The following is a 26,267-nucleotide window of genomic DNA, read 5'->3' as shown; positions in this document are numbered from 1 at the left end:
TATGGTTTTATGTTCGTACTGGGGGCCGGGCCTATCTGATCTCCTCTAATTTTGATACGTACTGATTCTAGCTGTTGGCCTTTCTCATTAATACTCTATACCGCCTATAACAAGCAAGCTAAATTCATAACAAGTGGTTGGCCTGACCGGGAGGAACATTTTAATTGTAAAAAATTAGATTTTTGAGTGCCAAAACTAAAATTCTTGAATTCCGATGAAAGGTTGTGTGGTATCCTAGGGTCCAGCTCAACTGGCAAAGGAAACATCTTGCACTGACTGGACACCCAGCTGGATCTCTTCACGATTGAGGTGAGTGTGGCCTTGTGACAGGGGTCATGCAAATTTTTGTTTTTTTTCAAATTTTTTATTTTATTTTTTCTTTGGCTAGGAGCTAAAATAATTAGTGATGGAGGCTAAATTGCAGGAACTGGCAAAGGCACCTTCAGTGGTAGAGATCAAGAAGCTTACCAAAGCTAATTTAGTGTTTTTAGACAAGGAATTAGGCCTCAACTTAAATGAAACTAATAAAAAGTGTCATAACCAATGAAATTTACAGAATTGCATAGACCAAGGCCTATTGGCAATTGATACTATTTTATGCCAGGCCAGCCCAGCTGAAAGAGAATCTAGCAGGATAGAATTTGAATTACAGCTGCCCTAATTAAAACTAGCCGAACAAGAGGCAAGAGTGGAAGAACAAAATGCTAGGAGTAGAAGAACAAAGGCTCAAAACTGAGGAGGCAAAAATTAGAGGCAATGCCAATGTACCACCACCGGCCGGGGATTCAAACCCCAGGCATTATGATAAAAAGCATAACCTGCCGGAATTTTCAGTCAGACCCTGAAAGGTTTTTCAACAATTTTCTGAGATTGGCCATGTCCATGAACTGGCCAAAGGAAGAGTGGGTGAAAATCTTACAGGGGCAGCTAAAAAGGTAAAGCCCAAGATATTTTTATAAACAGACCTGACTGCGAGTGTTTTGATTATAGTAAAGTCAGGGAACAGATTTTGAGAGCATATGAAATTACGCCTGAAGCTCACCGCCAAGCTTATCGCAACCTTAGGCCTACTCACAACCAACCTCTCACTGAATTTGCTAATGACCAAATAAGATTGTTTGAAAAATGGATTCGCTCGACTAAAGCCGAAACATACGAGGCACTTAAGAATTTAGTTTTAGCAGAGAATTTTATAGATAATATTCCAGAGCCTGTAACATGGTACCTTAGAGGAAGGACAGAGGTACATTTTAATATTATGGATTTGGCCAAGATGGCAGTAATCTACCAGTTGGAGGGCAAAAGCCCCAATATAAAAATAATTATAGGTCACATAGTAACAAAACTTATACCCACAGCCAGTCCAGACCAGCCCATTCTAACCCTATAACTAATGCACCTTCTGTTTCAGACATAACTAACCCTGTTAAATTGTCTAACCTCATGGCACCTAAGGGTGAACCAAAGGGCAGTTATGGTTAGCAATGTCTCTTCTTCCCGACGAGTCTGTGGTCACTGTAAACGTCCAAACCACATTACTAGCCATTGTTGGCAACTGCACCCAGAAAAAAAGACCCAATGCTCTTGTGGTGACACAGGGCTTGAGGCCTTCTGAAGGGTTAGGGAGTAAGATCTCCAACCCACAGTGGTTGGACCTGCTTGTGGGAACCGACCTGTGAGATTTATATTTATTTAATTTATATGAATTTATATTTACGTTAATTTATATACTTCGATAGCAATTTGTATAATGATAAGTGGACTGTATTTCTGCAATAATCTCTTAATCTCACAAATCGATCCTCTACACATTAGGGGGGTTTATTAAATTTATATATATGCAGCCAATCAAACTACAGGAATAGACTACATACATTGAAAAGGTTCCTTATCTTATAGTACAGCAGGTTAGTCCACCAGGTATAACTAGGGTGTAGACACCAAATTATCCTCTTTGAGGTAGCTTCCATCACCCAGTAACTGGTGCACAAAATCTTGCTTCCTCGTCTGGACCTGTCAAAAGTGTGCTAGCTGTGAAGCTAGAATCCTATATATGACAAGCTATATCAGAGAAAACACTATACATGGAACAATAAAGACCTGGCTTAATTACCTTTAGTTTGAGGCTATGTCGTGCTCTAACCGGCCCACCCTATATAATGACATTAATGGCCATAAATGAAAGATAATGGGTTTCGGAAAGAACACTTAACTTGATTTGTAGACAGTGTGTTGATAATGGTACACTTCTGGTTTCCATAACACTACGTCCAAGTAAAATTAACAGGAGCCGTATTTGCTCCTGTGAGCCTCTGGTCTAGTATAAACAATGGCTGCGTCTAACACTCCATTCTATTGACGCCTGGCCGACATTGTCCAGATATGATAGGAGCCGAATTTGCTCCACGCGTCTCGGATGTGACACAACAATGGCTGCCCCTCCTTCCTCACTGACGCCTGGCCTACATTGTCCAAATGTCAGAAAGTGATAGAAGGGTCACATTTATTCTACTTTAATATTGATAATTAAGTTAATTTATATGAGATGGTTTATGATGGTAAAGTCCAAAGACTAATGTATTTAAGAATAATTCCCAGCAAAATAGCTGGTGAATTATAATAGTATGTGGTGATGATATCCCGTTTTCTTTAGACGGTAATTCCACTACAAGTTACGTTTTCTATGGGTAACTTGTTTATACAATACAGCTATTATCTGTATGATATTAAATGGTGTCGGATTTTCCGACACTGCTTACCCCATTCTTGTCGAAGGGGAGAGTTTTGTCTGAGGGTTCTTCCTGGAATGAGGTGGTGATCTACCGAGACACTGGGGCCATCCAGACTTTAATCTTGGAGAGTGCTTTGCAAGGTGTCAACACTCTCGACACTGGAGAGGTAGTACTGGTCGAGGGTGTCACGAGTGATACTCGAGCAGTACCCCTCCATATGGTTACCCTGGAATTTGATTTTCACAAGGGTGTTTGTACAGTCGGAGTCACTTCTTACCTACCTTTCCTTAATGTTGATGTAATATTGGGTAATGATTTAGCAGGGGATAAGGTAGGGGACTCCAGACTACCTATTATGTTGCTTACTCCTAAGGTTTCCCTGGATCTACCCGCTGCAGAGGATAATGTTGTGTACCCTGCATGCGTGGTGACCAGTTCTATGAGACTTAAATGTAAGCACAGCCCTGTGGTTGCCAAGGTGGTAAATCCTGAGGACACGAGGAACTTTCCGAGTGGTGAAAGCCAAGTGGACCTTGCGGACACATTCAAGGCCCAAATCGATGACATGGCCAAGGACACTGTGGAGAGCCTATCATCGCCTCCTACCGAGAGTAGTGAGGAGGTGGATGAGAACACTGTTGAGCCTCAGCCAATGGCATCTGACCATGGCCTGGATGCCTCCTTGAGTGATTTACAGAAAGCTGACACCAGTCTTGCAGAATGTCATGATGTAGCTCTCTCTAAGGTGGAGATTGTAGATGCAGCAATCGGGTACTACTATAATTATCAGATTTTGATGAGAAAATGGAGACCACAGAGTTCTCCATTGTCAAATGAGTTGGAGGTAGCCCACCAGGTTATGTTGCATACTTGCTATAGGGAGAGAGTTTTGGCAGCTGCTCATGATGATCCCATGGGGGGACACCAAGGTATTAATATTACTTATCACAAAATTTTTAAATATTTCTTTTGGCCCAAGCTGAAAAGCGATGTGGCAAAATTTTGTAGCTCGTGTATTCCTTGTCAGCGTGTTGGGAAACCAAACCAGACACCACCTAAAGCTCCTCTAAGGTCTATTGTCATGCCGGAGGAACCATTTTCTCATGTAGTAATGGACTGTGTTGGTCCATTCCCTAGAACTAAGTCTGGTAATATTTACCTAATCACGATGATGTGTATCACGACCTGTTACCCTGAGGCTTTTGCTGTAAGGAACATCCGAGCAAAGACTGTTGTTGCTCGTATGTTGCAATTTTTTTCTACTTTTGGACTGCCTCAGGTCGTGCAAACTGACAATGGTACTAACTTTAAGTCTGATATTTTTTAACAATTCTGTAAGGACCATGGAATGACTCATAAGGTTTCCAGCCCATACCATCCACAGAGTCAGGCGGTAATTGAGCAGTTCTATCAAACGCTCAAGCAGATGTTGAAGACATCGTGTGAGATTTCCCACAACTTCTGGGATGAGAGCCTGCCTTATGTTTTGTTTGCTGCTTGAGAGGGGTTACAAGGTTCACTGGGGTTGTTCTCCTTTTGAGTTACTCTTTGGCCATAAAGTTCGTGGACCCTTGCAAATGTTACAGGAGAATCTGTTAGGGAACGTAACATTGACCGAAGGTTCGGCTTTCTTTGCGCAACACCACCAGAGATTCAGGGACTGCAAGGCGGCTGCACTAAAGTATCTTGGGAAGGTCCAAGAAAATATTAAAGAACGACACGATGCTAAGGCTAAGTTGTGGGTATTTCAACCTGGTGACCCTGTCTTGGCATTAAAGCCTCGACTTGAGAACAATAAGTCTCACAGGTACAAGGGCCCCTATATTGTGACAGGAAAGGCTGGGGACCTCACGTACACAGTAAGGCACTCTGACAAGCACAACCAAGTGATGCTTGTGCACTTGAACCGTCTGAAGAAGTTCCAGGGCCCCAGGCCCGTTGCACTAACCAATGTTTCCTTTTCCAGCGAGGGAGGGGATGATTGTTCTGGGGACCCAACTAATCTCATTCTCAATAATTCTAGCTCTGCAAATGCTGTGGAGGTGGGACTGTCCCATTTGCAGATGGCCCAACGTGAGGAGGTGCAGTCATTGCTTGACGAATTCTCCAGTCTGTTCGGGGAAGTCCTGACTCAGACTTATGCCATCTATCATGATGTCAAGTTGACGGACTATACCCCATTCGTCTTCAACCTTATCGGATGAGTCCAGGAAAAAAGGCCATCGTGAAGAACGAAGTCGACTTACTGCTCTAGCATGGCCTCATCCAGCCGAGCCAGGGCTCTTGGTGCTCGACCTGCCTTTTGGTCCCCAAACCAGACGGCTCCTGGCGATTATGCACTGACTATCGGCAGCTCAACAAGGTGACCATTGTGGATGCCTATCCACTACCCCTCCTCAAAGACTGTATTGGCGAGATCAGAAACACCACATACGTCTCAAAATTCGACCTCTCGATAGGTTATTATCAGATCCCGCTCACCGAACGTGCCAAGCAATTAACTGCGTTCGTAACCCTATGGTGTCTTTGAGTATCAAGTGTTACCGTTCGGCTTGCGTAATGCCTCTGCCACGTTCCAGAGGCTAATGAACTCTCTACTCACTAATGAGCCAAATTGTCGGGAATATTTAAATGACATTGTTCTTTTTGATAGTAATTGGATTGACCACAGAGCTAGGTTACGCCAGTTGTTCACAGTTTTGAAAAATGCCAATCTAACCTTAAATGCAAAATAGTGTCATTTTGGCCAAGGCACAGTGACATACCTCGGTTATGAAGTAGGCCAAGGAAAAGTGTTACCTCGGCAAGATAAAATCAGTGCCATTCTGGAGTATCCCGTGCTCCGGTCTAAAAATAACGTTCAGAGGTTTATCAGTATGTGTGCGTACTACCGACGCTTTTGTCAGAACTTTTCCAGTGTCACCACTCCTCTCACAGACTTGTTGCGAAAGGCCGTTAAATTTAAGTGGTGAACAGACTGTGCAGAAGCGCTCAAAAATTTTAAATTGATCTTAACTTCCGCCCCAGTGCTCGCTAGTCCAAGGTTCGACCGACCGTTTAAAATTCATGTTGACGCATCTGACTCGGCTGCTGGTGCAGTGTTGTTGCAAACTGGGGATGATCAAGAGGACCACCCAGTATACTATTACTCTGTGAAATTTGACAATGAGCAACGCAATTATTCAATGGTAGAAAAAGAAGCGTTGGCGCTAGTGTTAACATGTAAAAAATTTTAAGTATATCTAACAACTAATATAGTGGAAGTGTACACGGACCATAACCCACTGGTGTTTATACACCAGATGAAGGCGAAAAATAAACGCATCCTCAGGTGGGCATTGTACCTACAGGACTTCAATCATTCCATTACCCACCTACCAGGCCCGGCTCAATATGATAGCCAATGCTCTCTCCCTGTTACCTGAGTAACATTCATCTGAGCCACAGGAAGCCATATACCAACTGTCATGATTTAGTTATTTTTTTTAGGTTCTCCTGTGACATTAAATATTCCGTGTCAAATTTATTTACTTCCCCCTTTTTTATTATGTGTTTTTTCTTTCAGAGAATTCCTTTGTGTGTGCTTTTTCTTTCAGAAAATATATTTTTGTGTGCTTTTTCTTTCAGAGAATTCCCATGCACTTTTTCTTGCAGAGAAATTTTTGTTTTTGATTGATTTTCTTTTATGGCGTAGATTTTCCTTTTTATTCTCTGTATGGTCTTACAAAAAAATATGACTACTATTCTAATAGCCACATTTTTTTCTCCGAAGGGGGAGAAGTGTTACGACCCTGGGTTCCTTAGTTGGAAACCAGAGATCAAATTGGGCTCTAAATAAGTACTTTACATTATTTGATAGAACTTCTGATGCGTTTTTGTTCCTATCATCCTTGCCAGATGTAAGACGAATCTTGTTTCTCACAGAGCATTCAGACTCTGAGCTTGTTATTGATTATTAAACACTGAACTAGTTATCAACTATTCTTAGAACTATTAAAGTAATCAGTTTTGTACATCGGTGAAGATTTGTAATGTTTATAAGCTGCACGATCAGCTGGTTATCTTCCCGGCAACAACAACTGGAGAGAGCTCGAACTGGAAGCTCCGACAGCCTAGTCTGGACTGCTGTGGTTGAGCCAACACCTCTCCTGTGTGGCTCTGTCTCCTCCTCCTCTTCCCTTACCTTATCCTGTGTCTAGTTTACAAAGCTAAGTACCGTGTTACATGTACGTTTCTGGCATAAGTATGTTGTAATGTGTATAGGCTACGTTAGTGTTTATATTGCTAAGTTACTCTAATGGGTCTCAGTGGAACCACGTGTGCTCAAATGGTACCAAGCTACCTAGAGTCCTTGCTGGTGTCCCTTGTCTAGTAGACTTTACCCTAGCTTGTCCCAAATGTAAGCCTTGTATCCTGTCTATGTGGACCAAGGTAGTTAACGTAAGATAGTGTGGTAAAGTAGTTATTGTTATTGTTGTTAATGTATATGGGGGGTTGTTAAGAGGGTTTAATAAATAAGTTAGTTTTTAAAGGAGTATCCATTCTTCCTGTGTAGGGGATCAGTGATCAACCTCTAGGCTGACGTATTACTTGAAGCCACTACTTTAATATGGTTTTATGTTCTTATTGGGGGCCGGACTTATCTGATCTCCTCTAATTTTGATACCTCCTGATTCTAGCTGTTGGCCCTTCTCATTAATACTCTTTACCCCCAAAGGAAGCAAGCTAAATTCATAACATCACTAAAGGAAGCCAGAAATTATTAAAGAGTTAGGAGGGATGCCGAGAAACAGTTTGAAAACGACACAGAGGTAAGGACCAACCAAAGCTCTTTTAAAGCCATAGAAGGAGTAAAACAACAGTCAGAGACCACATTATAAGGCAGAAGAGGGCAGTCATATGGAAAACGACAAGAATGTGCGTGAAGAGCTAAACAAAATATTCCAGGTGGTCATTACAATGGCATCACTGTGGAGACCAGAGTTAAGTGATGAAAGGCCAAAGAAAACACTGAATGACATAATAGTCACAGTGGAAGAGGTTACAAATCCCCTGAAGGAACTAGATGTAACAAAATTAATTGGACCAGCCTTAATATCACTATGGCTACTGAAGGAGACTGAAGAGGTAAACTGTGACCCCACTTACTGAGGAGTTTAATAAAACACTCTAAACATGGATTCTCCCAGAATTATAAAAAAGGCAAATGTAGTCACTAAATTAGAGACCAGACTCACAGACAAGTATTCCTTGTACAGTGCTGGACTGAGTAATCGGGTCGAGAATACTGGAGCACCTAGAGAGAATGATCTTTGCAACAGAACGACATTAAGGATTTAGAAGGGGAAAGTCATGCCTGACAAACTTGATAGAGTTCTATGACAAGGTTACTAGAATAAGAAAAAAAAAAGAAGGCTGGGTAGATAGCATTTTCCTAGACACTTAAAAGGCATTTGATGATGTTCCTCGTGAAAGGCTCTTGAACAGGCTGGCACACTTGGGAAACACTAAGCTGGGTAAGGAAATACTTGATGGAGAGTAGTCACAGTCAGAGACAAGGTTTCCAGCGGGAGAAATGTAACATGTGGGTCCCCCAAGGATAGGTTCTGGAACCACTACTGTTCCTAATATATGTTAATGATCTCCCTGAAGGAGTGACCTTGTGCATGTTAATGTTGTCGAACGATGCCAAAATAATGATGTTACGGAAAACAGAGGTAACAGAAGATGATTGCAGAATGTTACAGAATCATCTGGGCACATGTTTTATGTCACGCCACAAGGGCCAGGGGACGAGACAGGCAAATGTCTTGGTATAACGCAGTGAGTTCATGAAAGTTAACATGAAGAACAGTGGAGGGGGAGGGATTACATGATCAACAGTGTGGTAACATGTTGATCATACCACAGGTACCATAACACAGCTCCTGGCGTTACACTCTTGTCATGCCGTCAATAACACTCTTGTCATGCCGTCAATAACACGCTTGCCATGTCGTCAATAACACTCTTGCGATGCCGTCAATAACACTTTTGTCATGCCGTCAATACACTCTTGCAATACAGTCAATACACTCTTGCAATACCGTCAATAACACTCTTGCCATGCCGTCAATAACACTCTTGCCATGCCGTCAATAACACTCTAGACATGCCATAAATAACACGTTTGCCATGCTGTCAATAATACTCAAAACATGCTGTCAATAACACTCTTGGCATGCCGTCAATAACACGCTTGCCATGCCGTCAGTAACACTCTTGCCATGCCGTCAATAACACTCTTGACATGCCGTCAATAACACGCTTGCCATGCCATCAATAACCTTAACAGATCCCACACTCTCTTTGAGAAGTATATTTATAATGGTTTAACTAAACTCAAGAAATGTTTGGCCAAAGGTTACCAATATTATGATAAAATCAACAAAGTGATGACCTACCTTTATCAGGTCCTTCGTGATCACTTGTTCCAGCCTGAACCTAGGAAACTTGAGGATAACTTCCTCTCTCCTGAGGTTGGCGAGGGCGTGGCGGAGGGTGTCGTGGGAGAGGCGCCGCAGCATGGCGTCCAAAGGCGTGGCGGAGTTGCCAGGGGCGGCCAAGGGCGTGGAGGTCTTGCGAGGGGCGCCGCCGGGGGTGTTGTGAGGCAGCAACACCAACATGGACGCCGCCTTCCCCTTGTACGGCATCTCTAACACCGTCGCTCCCAGCTCACTCGAGTCTCCTGCAACCACAGACCACTGTAACCAGTGTTCACTCTCAGGACTGTCACACTAGTCTCCTACAACCACAGTCCACTGTAACCAGTGTTCACTCTCAGGACTGTCACACTAGTCTGCTGCAACCACAGTCCACTGTAACCAGTGTTCACTCTCAGGACTGTCACACTAGTCTCCTACAACAACATGACGACGTCTGGAGGTGCACACAACGTCTCTCCTATAAACACTTACGAGACCCCGCAGGGCTCTAAGACATCACTGTTACATGGTTTCCTTCAGGTGACCTTACCTTGACCTTGAGGTTACCTTGAGGTGATTTCGGGGCTCATCGACCCTGCGGCCCGGTCGGTGACCAGGCCTCCTCGTTGCTGGACTGGTCAACCAGGCTGTTGGGCGCGGCTGCTCGCAGCCTGATGTATGAGTCACAGCCTGGTTGATCAGGTAACCTTTGGAGATGTTTGTCAAGTTCTCTCTTGAACACTGTGAGGGGTCGGCCAGTTGTGCCCCTTATGTGTAGCGGAAGGGTGTTGAACAGTCTCGGGCCTCTGATGTTGACAGAGTTCTCCCTGAGAGATCCTGTTGCACTTCTGCTCTTCAACGGGGGTATTCTGCACATCCTGCCATGCCTTCTGGTCTCATGTGCTGTTATTACTGTGTGCAGGTTTGGGACCAGCCCCTCTACTATTTTCCATGTGTAAATTATTATGTATCTCTCCCGCCTGCGCTCAAGAGAATACAGTTTAAGGCTCTTTAGTTGGTCCCAATAGTTTAGATCCTATCATGGCACACATTTAGATCAATATGACCTCCTGGTCTCAGAGGAGGATCCAGACGGAGTTTTCCTAAACAGTAAACATCACAGTGCAGCATACATTAGAGGCAAAGTGCCGCCAGCATCTAGAGGTAAACAGAGACCATCTCGGCCCGAAGCGGCCTCAAAGTATGGGGTGAGGGGGAACTGGGAGGATATAGGGTGAGGGGGAGGGGGGACTGGGAGGGAATGGGGTGATGGGGTAGGGAACTCGGCTGGAAAGGGCGGAGGGGCAAAAGGGTGGGAATCGGGATGGGGTGACAGGGTGGGAATGGGGGATTTGACTGAGCATTTGAGTGGGGACAGGGAGGGTTCGGGACTGGGAGGATTTCTATGGGGAGGAGGGTGGTGGTGCTGCCCTACTGTCTGGTGTTCCTGGAATGCTGGTTGGCAGTTACCCCCCACCCTCTCACCTCTGGGAATGTTGTATTGGGGCTGTGGTTCCCTGATTTTCTCCTCTCACCCTGTGTGTCTTCCTTGCTTCTGCTGCCATGGCTCTCTCCTCCCTTGTCATGTCCCTATGGAGGAATACTTTTTTGTGTCCTCTCACATTTAGCAGCACACACACACATTATGTGTGTGTGTGTATTCACCTTGTCGTGCTTGCGGGGGTTGAGCTCTGCTCTTTCGGCCCGCCTCTCAACTGTCAATCAACTGTTTCTCCTACTACTTTTTTTCCCCACACCCACACAACACACCCCCACCCTCCACGAAGCAGTCCATTACAGCTGACTAACTCCCAGGTACCTATTTACTGCCAGGTAACAAGGGCATAGGGTGAAAGAAACTCTGCCCATGGTTTCTTGCCGGCGCCCGGAATTGAGCACGGGACCACAGGATCACGTGTACAGCATGTTCTCCGCTCTGCCACCGGCTCCCTGCATGTGTGTGTGTATGTGTGTGTGTGTGTGTGTGTGTGTACTCACCTAGTTTTGCTTGTGGGGGGTTGAGCTCTGGCTCTTTGGTCCCGCCTCTCAACTGTCAATCAACTGGTATGTAGTGTGTGTGTGTGTGTGTGTGTGTGTGTTTGTGTGTTTTAACTTACCAATTTTGAAATAATCAACTTGTTTCATCATGTCAACAAGAGTGTGCCGGCCCGGGGTGGGGAAGAACTTCTCCTTGGTGGTGGCGCTGGTGTTGAAGGCCGCCAGCCAGAGACCCTTGAAGTAGGCGGCGTTCACCAGCACCATCACCTTGTCTTGCACGACTCCACCATCCACTAGTTCCGGGATTTTGCCTCGTGTTGCCTTGTTAACGAAGTTGTTGATTGTTGCAGCCGCCTCGTCGCCCTAATAGATGGAATAAAAGAAAACGGATTACACAAAATAAGGGTAAACTAAACAATGAGGGTAAACATCTATAATACTGAAGTGAAAATGTCTGTCTGTCTGTTCAAAGTTTTAGGCTTTGATCAAACAAGCAGATAAGAGATAAGTTTCTCTTATGACTAGATTCACCCAAATTTGCAGAAAGAATGGTCTGTAGTATGGGATGAACTTTGGCTGGTCAGGGTCGCCAGAAGTGATAAGTGAACAGGATGCAAGGTCCAAACTCAGACCCCCACCACAATTTTTGGCACTGGCTGCTGGCTAACCCTGTAAATATTCTGAATAAAATTTCATATAAATAATTTTTTAATAGTGTGCGGCGTTATTCATTGATACTGGGAAATTGACATTATTGTTTTTGTTATTATTTCGATCATAGCCCGATAAAACAAATTAAGTATAGCCACAACAACTCCCACAGACTCCCATGCCCTCACAGCCAAAGGCAGAGACACAGATACAAAACAGATGGGTAACTTTTTAATAAAAAATCTAAACTGCATGTTTCTTATCATAATATACAACATTATTTACTGATTTTGAGAAAATATAAATATATTTTCTGATGTTCAAACTTCAGCCGTACTACCATAAACACACAACTTCTATATTGCCTCCTCCATTCCTCCTGACAACTCTTTCATACCGTGTGGCTTACCAACGTCCCAAACCTACCACTCAATGGCCTATTATTTAAGTTGAAAACAAAAACACTCAAAATTTCTTTTCTTAGAAAGAGAGAGAGAGAGAGAGAGAGAGAGAGAGAGAGAGAGAGAGAGAGAGTGAGAGAGAGAGAGAGAGAGAGAGAGAGAGAGAGAGAGAGAGAGAGAGAGTGAGAGAGAGAGAGAGAGAGAGAGAGAGAGAGAGAGAGAGAGAGAGAGAGAGAGAGAGAGAGAGAGAGAGAGAGAGAGAGAGAGAGAGAGAGAGAGAGAGAGAGAGAGAGAGAGAGAGAGAGAGAGAGAGAGAGAGAGAGAGAGAGAGAGAGAGAGAGAGAGAGAGAGAGAGAGAGAGAGAGAGAGAGAGAGAGATTCTATTAAAACTCTAAACAAAGGTCTATTTAGAGATAGAAGATGGGGGGATAAAGAGAAAGACAAAAAGTAGGTAGATGGATGGATGAATAGAGAGATGGCCGGATAGATGAATGAATAGATAATTGATAAATAGATGGATGAATACATGGATGAATAGATGGATAACCATCCAGAGATAGATGGATGGACAAAATGATAGATGGATGGACAGAATGACAGATGGAAGGACAGAATGATAAATGGATGGACAGAATGATAAATGGATGGATAGAATGATAGATGAATGGATAGAATGATAGATGGATAGAGTTGTCGGAAATTTCCGACACCCCAAATGCTAACCCATGATACAATAAGATAAAATCCGTTGCGTTAAAACACTAATCTAACTAACCGTACTAATAATCTGATAATTGAGGGTTTAGAAGTTCTAGAACATGCAAAGGGATGATCGGGTCAGTCGCCACATGTTCGCGGTGACTATTCCTTTTCCTAACACTTCATAAAACTTCATCTACAATCTGCCTTTATTCGCGATTACCATCTTAGATTGAGTTCCATTAATAAATAGGATGAATTCCTTGACTTCCTCTTATAGTAAAATTTAAAACTACCGTGAATAAATGTTTCATGGAGAAAGAGGAGGGATCATACTGGGAATTCTAGCTTAATATAACTCTTCCTAAATTATTGAACTCTTTGCGGTAGGCTATCAGAAACAGTATAAAACTGTTCATAATAATTGAGGATTATAAAATCGCTCATAAATTAGCATCTACCTCCTCTCATATGTAAATTTACACCGGAAAGAGGTGTCGTGACTATAAGCTAGTCTCCGTTAGATAGCAGTCTCCGTTACATAGCAGTCTCCTCCGTTAGATAGCAGTCTCCGTTATATAGCAGTCTCCTCCGTTAGATAGCAGTATCCGTTACATAGCAGTCTCCTCCGTTAGATAGCAGTCTCCGTTACATAGCAGTCTCCTCCGTTAGATAGCAGTCTCCGTTACATAGCAGTCTCCTCCGTTAGATAGCAGTCTCCGTGGCGTAGTGGTAAGACGCTCGCCTGGCGTTCCGCGTGCGCTTTGTCCAGGGCTTCGTATCCTGACCGGGGAGGATTTAATGGGCGCAGATCCTTAACTGTAGCCTCTGATTAACTCAACAGTAAAATGGGTACCTTATTGTTAAAACGATTCTTCGTGGGGGTCGTATTCCAGGAAACATAGGATTAAGGACTTGCCGGACACGCTATGCGTCCTAGTGGTTGTACAAGAATGTAAGAACTCTTGTATATATAAATTAAAAAAAAAAAAAGCTGTGAGGGAGGAGGTAGGACGCCGCGCACAGCGGCAGTAGCTGAGCACATGGCGTTGTTGACGATTGGATGTACCATAATACTCCCTTTTACCGCCATATTTGTACTTATAAGAGAAGGGTATCTCTCGAAGGGGCAAGTTGAGCAGCAGAGACGTGTCCTAGAACAAGTTACCATACATCGGACTGCCACATCCTCCAACCACAAGAGAACTTGTCCCAGTTGAAATCTTTATTCTTTTGTTACGAACTCTATAAGATTAGAATTTCAGCCGGGTTAGGAGGCATGCCCTACAAATAAACCAAGTAAGCTTCATTTAATTCCATTGGGTATTGCCTTGAATATAATTGCAATGTGAATAGTAAGTTGTAGCAATTAGTATACCGTAAATTGTTGGCACATATACGATGGAGATGTGAGAGGGTACCACACCAGTTTCAACACGTGGGAGTACTGGACGCAGGGACCACGAGGTCTATTTTGCATGTTTGATCCACGTTATCTACTCCGTGTCTGGACTGACCTAGGAAGGATACGTCTTTCCAGCTAAGCCACAAAGTTCTCACCATTAACCAATAGTAGTGTAACTTACTAACTAATTCATTGAATTAATATTATTTCAATTTCAAATTTAATGTTATCAATCTGACCCATAAATTTGTGTAAGTGGAAATACCTGACAAGAAACTATTATTAATACAGTCCATTTAATTATATAATAACAATTCTAAAGAAACACTTTAAACACTTAAACATCTACAAGAGTAGATGGATGGATACAATGATAGTTGGAAAAATAAGCTGGACGGATAGAATGATAGATGGATAGAGGATCACACACACACACACCTGTAGTGTTGCTGCTGTGTTTACTGGTGCTGCTGAGAGCAGTACATGGTGTGTGTCAGGGTGTCGCAGCTGTAATGTTGCTGCTGTGTTTACTGATGCAGCTGAGAGCAGTACATGGTGTGTGTCAGAGGGGTCTCAGCTGTAGAACTGCTGCTGCGTTTACTGGTGCTGCTGAGAGGAGTACATGGTGTGTGTATCAGAGGTGTCTCAGCTGTAGTGCTGCTGCTGTGTTTACTGGTGCTGCTGAGAGCAGTACATAGTGTGTGTCAGAGGTGTCTCAGCTGTAGAACTGCTGCTGCGTTTACTGGTGCTGCTGAGAGGAGTACATGGTGTGTGTATCAGAGGTGTCTCAGCTGTAGTGCTGCTGCTGTGTTTACTGGTGCTGCTGAGAGCAGAACATAGTGTGTGTCAGTGTCTCAGCTGTAGTGCTGCTGCTGTGTTTACTGGTGCTGCTGAGAGCAGAACATAGTGTGTGTCAGTGTCTCAGCTGTAGTGCTGCTGCTGTGTTTACTGATGCTGCTGAGAGTAGTACAGGGTGTGTCAGAGTGTCTCAGCTGTAGTGTTGCTGCTGTGTTTACTGGTGCTGCTGAGAGCCGTACATGGTGTGTGTCAGGGTGTCGCAGCTGTAATGTTGCTGCTGTGTTTACTGGTGCTGCTGAGAGCAGTACATGGTGTGTGTCAGTGTCTCAGCTGTAGTGCTGCTGCTGTGTTTACTGGTGCTGCTGAGAGCAGTACATGGTGTGTGTCAGAGTGTCGCAGCTGTAATGTTGCTGCTGTGTTTACTGGTGCTGCTGAGAGCAATACAGGGTGTGTCAGAGGGTCTCAGCTGTGGTGCTGAGACGCTCAGTAGAACAGGTGCAGTAGTGCTGTCAAGGGTTCCCACGTGATGACACTATCCATCTGTGCAATAACAAGGGTCGGTGATCTGAGTGAACCAACACACTCCAACAGTCACAAGTTAACTACAGTACTGCCGCCTGCATGCAGAATATATCACACCTTCTTAAAGTTGGTTGTCTGCACCTCCGTAGGGAGGACCTCCCTCACGCACTCCCGAAGGGCGAAGTCTGCGTCCACGTATATCTTGTTGGCCAAGTCTATCACATACTCTGTGGTGTTGGCTTGTCTCTCAGCATACCTGCGCGTTCATAAGTAACAATATATATACCACAAATATTGGTAAACATCGCACGTTGATACAGATAAATGTAATACAAATTTTAATTGTTTAAGTACAAAAGATAGTAATTAAGATGACAAGTGAGGAATGTGAGTAGACTCACAGACGGTCGAGGGCCCTGTAGGTAGCCAGAGTGGTTGAAGGGTCTCTGAGACGAAGGGTGTCCTGCAGCTGCTGACGAGTCCTGCCAGCAGACCCAAAGTAGGCCAGGACCAGGGCGGTCCACACGCTGTAGGGCGAGAAGAAAAAGTTTCCTGTGGCGGTGGATGGATAGAGCTGCTTGAAGAGGTCCAAGCTGAAGGGGGTGATGTGGGCCAGGTCAGGTGGGGAGGTCACCACCAGCTTGTCATTGTTGGAGATACACTGAGGCCTCACCACACTCACCAGCGTCACCACCAACACTGCTGCACACCACAGCTTCCTCATACTGTGGGGAAGAGAACTGTAGCAGCGGCGCTCCACCAACACTGATGACTACTTTATTATATTACAAATACCAATATCTTATTGAATTAAATATTTTTATAAGTAGAAGCTCGCAGTCGTCTGAGGAGAGTTGTGGTGTAATAGTTTTGTTGGTGATAGGTGGTGGTGATGGGGGGTAGGAGGGGGGGAGCGGGGGGGGGTATGGGTGATGGTGGTGATCGATGATGGTGATGGGTTGTGGGTATGATTGGTGGTGAGGGGTGGTGGTAATGGGTGGTGGTGATAAGTGGTGGTGATGGGCTATGGTGATGGGTGGTAGTGACAGGTGATGGTGATGGGTGCTAGTGATGGGTGGTGGTGATGGGTGCTGGTGATGGGCTGTGGTGATGGGTGGTGGTGACAGGTAGTGGTGATGGGTGGTGGTGATGGGTGGTGGTGATGAGTGGTGGTTATGGGTGGTTGTCATGGGTGGGGGTTATGGGCTGTGATGATGGGTGGTGGTGATGGGTGGTGGTGATGGGTTGTGGTGATGGGTGGTGGTGATGGGTGGTGGTGACAGGTGGTGGTGATGGGTGGTGGTGATGAATAGTGGTGATGGGTGGTTGTCATGGGTGGGGGTTATGGGTGGTGGTGATGGGTGGTGGTGATGAGTGGTGGTGATGGGTGGTTGTCATGGGTGGGGTTATGGGTGGTGGAGATGGGTGGTGGTTATGGGTGCTGGTGATGGGCAGTTGTGATGGGTGGTGGTTGTAAGATTTTTCTCTACGCCTACCTCCCTTAGGAGGTGGACTACAAGTTTAAAGTCTGCTCACGGCAGTTAAGCATCAGTCCAATAGAAAAAGGAAAAGCGGGAGCAAACCGCCAGGCCTCCACCACCAAGGGTGAAAACCTGTCCACAATAGGCCGCTGGCTCCTCCTAAATAAACAGGACGTTAAAACTAATAAAGGGTAACCGACGGGTTCTCACAATCAAATATTTATATTTGATGTGGCACTATGAATTGGAATTCGAAATCCCAAGAACAGCCGCCTTATCAAGATCACATCAACATTTAATAATATGCAGAAATATGGTGGAATAATATGGTTGAAGGGTTGACATCAAAGACCGTTTTCTATAACATAACAATTTATTAATAACAAGAGACTAACTACTACATTACCGAGTTTACGTTACGTTAAAGTCCATCCAGTGGCACGATAACAAACAGCTAACTAGCAACCCTTGCTGTGAGGCTGCATACTGAACTAACCTGAACACAGGTGTGCCCACTGATGACGCAATATTGCAAAACAAAGAAAAATATCACAGACTAAGTTACACCACAGCGAATGGTTACGTTATTGTACATCAAGTGGCATTTGCAACACAGCTATTCAACAGCCCCTCGAGAAGTGACAGCAGGCTCCATCTTGCTGACACTTCGGGCTGACAACATGAACTAACTGAACAAATGAAGGATATTCACTGAAGACAAAGACACAAGCAGGCAATCAATAGTGTCTCGGTTTCCCTGACAGCTACTATAATCACAAACTTAGGGGTCCTCCCGCCCCCCAGGAGAGACCCACGTAACTAGGAGGGTAGTCCAACAGTGACCCCCTCCCTATCAAAACCCAGTGTGAACACTCTTTGCAACTCCCAACAAGAAGTTGCACTGTTGTAAACAGTAACAAAGACAGGCAAGGCGGGATTCTGGGACACAGCTCCACAAATTCCTAGATGACTCTACTCTCGTCACCAGACGACAACCAAAAGAAATTGCCTTAAGTGATTAATTACGTTAATTGACTGATCGCAGCAGTCAGCAACAAAGTACTACGGTAATCACAAACAATTGTCTCACACTAGACAACAACATGATGATACTCTACGTTAATCTTCAACACTTGTCTCTCTCTTGTTAACAATAACTCAAACATATATTACATCACACTTCACTCCTAGCAAGTATTCAGTGAGTAATTCTCAATTAAGGTCAAACGGATCATTAATTACATCCCCATTGAGTTACGTTAACTAAGCCTACCCTAACTTGGTAGCTTCTCCACAGTCTGTGTCAAAAAATTACTAGTGAGAGTTAATTACCCTAATTAAGTCCCTAATTACTTCTGAGCAATTAATTAACTGTCACCAGGACCGATAATTAATCATCCATAAATACGTCTCACTCCGCACTGCCTAAGCAGGTCTCATCAAACACTGTGAATTCACGGGAAAGGAGTTAATTACCCTAATTAACAAGATGTGCCAATAATCCACTGTCCTCAGACAGGATATGATTAATACAACGATTTATGCTAGCTCCATGACCTCGCTTTACCGAGTCACCGGAGCTCTCCAATGTTAATTACTCCACTAATTAACCTGAGCCACTAATTGCTATACCCCAGAAAGGTAATTAGTCTCGAGCATATTACGTTAACACAAATACTGACAGACTCTGACAGATCCTCTCCCACTACGTGAATTCATGATGAGAAGGCTAATTACATAATTAGCTAGAGTGGTCAATTAGTTGTCACACGGACAATTAATTGCTCCCGAGACGTATCTCACTCAAGCTCAACACTGTTCTCTCTTAACAACCCTCACTCACTCCACAATACTAAGTGTGCACCCCTTATCCAGTTAATTACCCCTTACTTAATTAACTCACTGAATCCTTAAGTCCTCAACACAACTTAAAGAAACAAAGTAACCCCAGCGTTACATAGGTCACACTACAATGGCATGCAACATCATAAAAGCACTGCCCACATATTGTTGCGGCTACTGCAACTCGCTAATTACTGTGCCCACACAATAATGACACACGGTTGTGCAACACACAAAAGTATACTAATATTACTGCCCCCCCCTTATCTTCTTGCACCCGATTGCAAAGGAATACTGTGAACACACACACACTTACCTCAGCAAGGCAATTAACCCATCAATTGCCTGCTCTCATTAAGTACTGTGAATTCCCCTGAATAATCCTAGAGGTCCCTTAAACCCTCAACACAGTTCCTGGGGCAATAATATCGTATAAACTGATAACAACACTGCACAAACCTGCAACATAATGATGCCGTCAGCATACCCCTCATGCTAATGACATCATTAGGCAATCAGTCAGCAACAACATCTACTGACTTACCACACAACACAGTACATAAACATGCAAATGAACACATAGAAATGGCATTCACACAATCAATGAAAATTATATCATCAAGTAAATGTAGCTAACTACACAGACCTCAGGGGCCCCCCATTAACATCCCTGCAACCGGGCCTGCTTACCTCTAATGATTATAATTTTACGGTACTCTATGGCATTAATCCAGTCTGAGCGATTATATAGAATCGACAGGCTGGATCACTTATATGGTAAATCTCTACACTGACCGGTTACATACTCTAGTCAGTTTACTATATATATATATACATTATGATACTACAGTGTGGTCCCATGTATAATATCTATCTCCAGGTACCGCCCTATCAGTCATCTGGACCCTACTGACAGCTGTCACTCAGCTGCTTCTCTAGCCTGGCGAGGCTCTGAGACAAATCTTTCCGTGAATTTCCACCGGTATGCATCACACTGTAACACAATGATAATAGTCCTATCACAACCCTTATTTTTCCCACAACTACCACACTAGCTGTCAACACTTAGCTTGCTTGCTCCCCATGCGTCGACAAGATGTGGCCCTAGGCTGTCCCGGGAAAGTGGCCAAGGCATGTGGCCACCGCGTGGCCCACAGCGCCCCTCCCGAGCTGAGAGGGGGAGATGGGGTTTGGCTGCGCGGGTGGCCGCGCACGGGCCGGGCCAAGCCGCTGGGTGGCCTGGGGGTGGCCACGGGTAGCGCATGACGTCATAGCACCCCAGCCGGCTGAGCTGGTGCGCGGGGTGGGGGTGGGGATTTGGCTGCGCGGGTGGCCCCCCCCCCCCCCCCCCCCAAGCAGCTGGCCAAGGTGGGCGGCACGGGCGGGCGCGCACATGGGTGCCTCAGGCTGGCAGGCTGCCGCCCACAGGAGTACCCACGCAGCTGGGAATCACAACCTTGCTCTACACTGGGGTTACAATGGCCGGCGGCGTCCCCACACTGACGCAGCCTGGCAGAAAGCAAAGTCCAACATGGGCCTGTAATATCACACACACTTACACTGCCCAACACCAATCGTCCATTGCCACTAGACAGGATACTCGACCCACCTGTTACATCATGAGGCTCCAGCTGCCTCATGGGTGAACCCAGTCAACTGTCTCTTTAGCTTTTTTTCTGTTCCTTCTGTAAATCCTTGGCCCCAATTCACCTAATTGGGCCTTGACACAACCCCTGATGGCAGGAGTGCCATATTCGATGAGTAATTTGGACGAGAGAAGCGATTAACGGGGGTGGAGGGGGAAAACTTCCCCCCTCCACCCAGACGCGTCCTAGTGCGCCTGCTACCCTGCTCAGACTGACGATTTCCCGCGCTAGGGAAACTCAAAATGCCCATACCTTCTCCCTACTTCGTCTTGACCAATCAGCCTGGAGCCGGCACGGCTCCCTCGTGCCGCATCCAACCATAGCTCTTCGCGCCAAAACTAGGCTTGGAGCACACATGCCTAAACCAATCAGGCTCACTCACCCTCGAGCGTCCTGTGATGTCACAAGGAGGGGGAGGCCTAAGGAGAGTGGCGTGATGTCTCCCATGTGGGGGGGAAAGGCAACGTTTGCTCCACTCTTCCCCCACCTCTAACGGTTTTAGTCAAGTACTTCCTCATCCTATTTCACAGAAACATAAAAATTTCTGTAATTCTCTCTACAGAGCAATCACAGACTTCTAACTACTCACAAATGATAGTCCATAACATAAGCTTTCATTCAACACCCAACAAGCATATGTTATTTTGAAAGCTTCAGTTTCTAGAGTGACTAGCCTAATCTAGAAACTAGGAAAACTAGCTGAGGGATCTAGATCCCTCACAGTGGTGATGGGTGGGTGGTGGTGATGGGTGTTGGTGAGGCTTCGTAGTGATGATGGGTGGTGATGATGGGTGGTGGTGATGGGTGGTGTTGATGGATGGTGGTGATGGGTGGTTGTGATGCGTGCAAGTGATGGGGTGCTGGTAATGGGTGGTGGTGATGGGTGATGGTGATGGGCGGTGGTGATGGGTGGTGGTGATGGGTGGTGTTGATGGATAGTGGTGATGGGTGGTGGTGAGAGGTGGTGTTGATAGGCGGTGGTGATGGGTAGTGGTGATGGGTGTTGGTGATGTGTGGTGGTGAGGCACTATACACTCACCCACTATAGACACTCACCCACTACACACACACACACACACACACACTAGGGGTGGATCTAGATAGAAAACTATCACCTGAGGACCACATAAAGAATAGTGTGCGAGGAGCCTATGGCACGCTTTCTAACTTCAGAATTATTTTAAATACATGGATGGCGATATACTAAAGAAATTGTTCACGACTTTTGTTAGGCCAAAGCTAGAATATGCAGCAGTTGTGTGGTGCCCATATCTTAAGAAGCACATCAACAAACTGGAAAAGGTGCAAAGACATGCTACTAAGTGGCTCCCAGAACTGAAGGGCAAGAGCTACGAGGAGAGGTTAGAGGCATTAAATATGCCAAAACAAGAAGACAGAAGAAAAAGAGGTGATATGATCACTACATACAAAATAGTAACAGGAATTGATAAAATCGATAGGGAAGATTTCCTGAGACCTGGAACTTTAAGAACAAGAGGTCATAGATATAAACTAACTAATCACAGATGCCGAAGAAATATAAGAAAATTCACTTTCGCAAACAGAGTGGTAGACGGTTGGAACAAGTTAGGTGAGAAGGTGGTAGAGGCCAAGACCGTCAGTAGTTTCAAAGCGTTATATGACAAAGAGTGCTGGGAAGACGGGACACCACGAGCATAGCTCTCATCCTGTAGCTATACTTAGGTAATTACACTTAGGTAATTACACACACACATACGGTGACACTGGAAGACAGAAGAGTAAGGGGAGACATGATCACTACCGACAAAATTCTCTGAGGAATTGACAGAGTAGATAAGGATAAATTTTTTAACATGGGTGGTACAGGAACAAGGGGAAAAATGTGAAGACTAAGTACCCAAATGAACCACAGGGACATTAGAAAGAAATTTTTCAGTGTCAGAATAGTTAACAGGTGGAATGCATTAGGCAGTGATGTGGTGGAGGCAGACTCCATACACAGCTTCAAATGTAGATATGATGAAGCTCAGTAGGCGCAGGAATCTGTTCATCAGATGATTGATGGTTGAGAAGCGGGACTAAAGAGCCAGAGCTCAACCCCCACAAACACAACTAGGTGAGTAACTAGGTAAATACACAAACACCAAGAGCACAGGGAAAAGTCAAATTGACTTAATGAAGGAAATGTTCTCCCAAGTTTGGGAGGAAATCAGGAAGGAGATGCATGAAATGAAGTATAAAATAAACAACCTGCAAAGTGAGTTGACCCAGCAAAGGAGGAGATAAAAACCCTCAGTGAGAACAATATGGAGCCTGAACCTCAGATAATCATCTAAAGGGATGATGGAAATGGTTCATCGGAAAGGAATGCCTCTGTACATGAAACAATTGCTGAAATACTGGAAAAGAGCTCAGAAGCAATGGCCACAGTGAGGGAGGTAGCCACGCAAACAGCAACCTCACAGGAAGCAGCAAGGTGCACCAGTCAGCTGCTAGAAAGAAAAAGATCAGTGGCAGCTCTGGGCATCAGAGAACACGAAGGCTCGTGAACAAATTCACAAGGGCCGTGATGAGGGTTCGAACCTATGTCTGAGAGGATCTGACAGAGCCCGAGTGCATGGGGGAATTGTGTAAAACCCTGGGTTTGTGTCGTGGAGAGACTGCAGGATCCATGAGAAGGAAAATGAACTCCCGGTTGCAATTATTTTGACCATGTCATGGCCTAGTCGATTAAGGCAGCCTCTGGGATCTGCTAAGATGTAGGTTCGAGCCCTCATCACGGCCCTTGTGGATTTGTTCATTTGACGCATCACACTATTGTGATTTGTGTGTGTAACAGGAAGGCCCCAATAGGCAAAAATGGAATAGTAAGGACAGAGAGGGAGTGAATGGAATACTAAAGGGGTTAAAGATGGAAGGGGCTGAAAAAAACATTGAGGAGGTTTTTCAGGTTGTGCTGGTACAACAAGGACAGAGACCGCCTGATAAAGATAGTGTTTGTAAACAAGACCATGAAGGAGGATATTCTAGAAAGGAAGAGCCATCTGCAATATGTGGGAGAATACAAAAAGTATTCCTCCAGAGGGACAGGTCAAGGGAGGAGAGAGCCATGGCAGCAGAAGCATGGATGAAGTACAGTGTGTGAGGAGAAAACCAGGAAATCACAGCCCCCAACACAACATTCCCAGAGGCAAGGGGGGAAACCACAACCAGCATCCCAGCAACACCAGAGGGAGGACAATACCACCACCCTCTGCCACACAGAAACCCTACCTACCCCTCACCCTCCCTGCCCCCACTCAAATGCTCAGTCAACCCTCCCTTCCCCCTTTTATAACCCCATGTAGCATGGTGGAGCGAGTCTACCCAGAGAGAGTTATTCTGCTTTCTGGACCTGAGATTAAGAAGTCAGAGAAAAAAAAATTCCAGTGAATAATTTAAAAATACTAGCAGAGGACGAGCATCTGGTAATAAGTAACATGAAATGTGATGTCGATACTTTGGTGACATGACATGAAGCTAGCAGGACGTTGTGACCTCACCTGAGCTACAGCAGTTGTCAGAGATGGTTGTACTTTGTTGAGCTCCTGAAAGGAAGAAGAAAATAGTTCCTTGTGATAGTGGTGGAGCGAAGGCTACTTGTTCGCAAGTGTGAGGAAACCGTTGGGGACACAGTACACCGTTTCTCTATGATTTGGATAAATTAGAGGCGACCTAGAAGTGAGCATTGGTCGCGCCTTTGTGGAATTTTAATTGTGTGTGCTCCTTCAAGAGGAAGGAAGTAAGCAGGCGTTTCTGTTGTGGAGCCTGCTGGGCGACTCAATGTACTCAAGTCAGGACTAGAAGAAGCCTTGTGAAGCAGTCTTATAGCGATTTTTGTGTCATGTTGAGCACCAGGGAGTGAGCGCCCTGTGTCATAGATCCCTGTATTAAGCCTGTTTAATCAGTTGTTAGATTAGCTATCAGTGTTTGATCATGTGCCCAGCGATCATAGTGAACATGTGTATATATAGGGTAGTAATTTTATTGAGCCAGTTAGCAAATATAGGGGTTTGGAGTTGAGTGGACATGCTGGCGGCAGGAGCGGTGCACCTTCACACTTCCGTGTCTGGTGAGCAACTGAGGAGAAGCGGCACCCAGTGACATGGCCGGAAGAAAAGCTCCCAGTGGCGTGTCAAGACATGTTTCCAACTTGGATCCGTCCAGGATGGGGGAGCACCCATTACAGTTGGACAGCGCGGAGCATTGTCAGAGGGCAAGTTTTAATACTAGGATATAGGTTTATTACTTATGTTTTGTCAGGAAAACATTTTTCTTGGCATGGTAATGGAATTGCAGGTTTGTTTGGGAAGAAGTAAATGGAAGAACTTCGAGGATGGGGAAGAAGTGTACTCACCTAATTGTGCTTGCTGGGGTTGAGATTTGGCTTTTTGGTCCCGCCTCTCAACTGCCAATCAACTAGTGTACAGATTCCTGAGCCAACTGGGCTCTATCACATCTACATTTGAAACTGTGTATGGAGTCAGCCTCCACAACATCACTTCCTAGTGCATTCCATTTATTATCTAATCTGACACTGAAAAAAATCTTTCTAACGTCTCTGTGGCTCATCTGGGTACTAAGTTTCCACCTGTGTCCCCTTGTTCGTGTCCCACCCGTGCCGAAGAGTTTGTCTTTGTCCACCCTGTCAATTCCCCTGAGAATTTTGTAGGTGGTTGTCATGTCTCCCCTATCTTATCTTGAGATTATCTTGAGATGATTTCGGGGCTTTTTAGTGTCCCCGCGGCCCGGTCCTCGACCAGGCCTCCACCCCCAGGAAGCAGCCCGTGACAGCTGACTAACACCCAGGTACCTATTTTACTGCTAGGTAACAGGGGCATAGGGTGAAAGAAACTCTGCCCATTGTTTCTCGCCGACGCCTGGGATCGAACCCAGGACCACAGGATCACAAGTCCAGCGTGCTGTCCGCTCGGCCGACCGGCTCCCCCTTACTCTTCTGTTTTCCAGGGATGTGAGGTTCAGCTCCTTTAGCCTTTCCTCGTAGCTCATTCCTCTCAGTTCCGGGATGAGCCTGGTGGCATACCGCTGAATCTTCTCTAACTTTGTCTTGTGTTTACCTAGGTATGGACTCCTGGCTGGAGCTGCATATTCCAGGATTGGTCTTACATAAGTGGTATACAGGGTCCTGAACGATTCCTTACACAAGTTTCTAAAGGCAGTTCTTATGTTGGCCAGTCTAGCAAATGCCGCTGATATTCCTTTGATGTGGACCTCTGGGGACAGGTTCGGTGTAATATCAACCCCCAGATCTTTCTCTCTATTTGACTCTTGCAGGATTTCACCTCCCAGATGATACCTTGTGTTCAGCCTCCTGCTCCCATTGCCTAATTTCATTACTTTACACTTTCTTGAGTTGAACTTTAGCCGGCATTTTCTATACCATTCCTCCAGTTTGTCCAGGTCATCCAGTAATCTCTGTCTATCTTCATGTGTCTTGATTCTTCTCATAATTTTTGCATCATCAGCAAACACTGAGAGGAACGAGTCTATACCCTCTGGAAGATCGTTAATATATTAGAAACAGGATGGGTCCAAGTACTGAGCCCTGTGGGACTCTGCTGGTGACATCTCGCCACTCTGATGTCT

At 45.1% G+C, this 26,267-nt stretch overlaps 1 protein-coding gene across 3 annotated transcripts in view; it reads right to left on the bottom strand.

Moving 5' to 3' along the window:
* LOC138364304 (ipis-1-like) overlaps positions 1–26,267 on the bottom strand; it is a 48,925-nt gene that overhangs the window by 2,575 nt on the left and 20,083 nt on the right. For 2 of the 3 annotated variants that reach the window (XM_069323901.1, XM_069323899.1), the window contains exons 2-5: positions 16,072–16,395; positions 15,788–15,926; positions 11,314–11,557; positions 9,176–9,459 (exon numbers count right to left, since the gene is read on the bottom strand). In XM_069323901.1, coding sequence (XP_069180002.1) covers positions 9,176–9,459; positions 11,314–11,557; positions 15,788–15,926; positions 16,072–16,394 — 990 coding nt within the window. In that variant the 5' untranslated portion in view covers position 16,395. Of the gene's footprint in view, positions 1–9,175; positions 9,460–11,313; positions 11,558–15,787; positions 15,927–16,071; positions 16,396–24,163; positions 24,209–26,267 lie in introns of all 3 variants that reach the window. The other variant, XM_069323900.1, reaches the window with a different exon arrangement.

Source organism: Procambarus clarkii, chromosome 13 (genome assembly GCF_040958095.1).
Source record: "Procambarus clarkii isolate CNS0578487 chromosome 13, FALCON_Pclarkii_2.0, whole genome shotgun sequence".
NCBI classification, from domain to species: Eukaryota; Metazoa; Arthropoda; class Malacostraca; order Decapoda; family Cambaridae; genus Procambarus; species Procambarus clarkii.
Note: the sequence above shows the minus strand (reverse complement) of the source record. Positions and strands in the feature narration are given on the sequence as shown.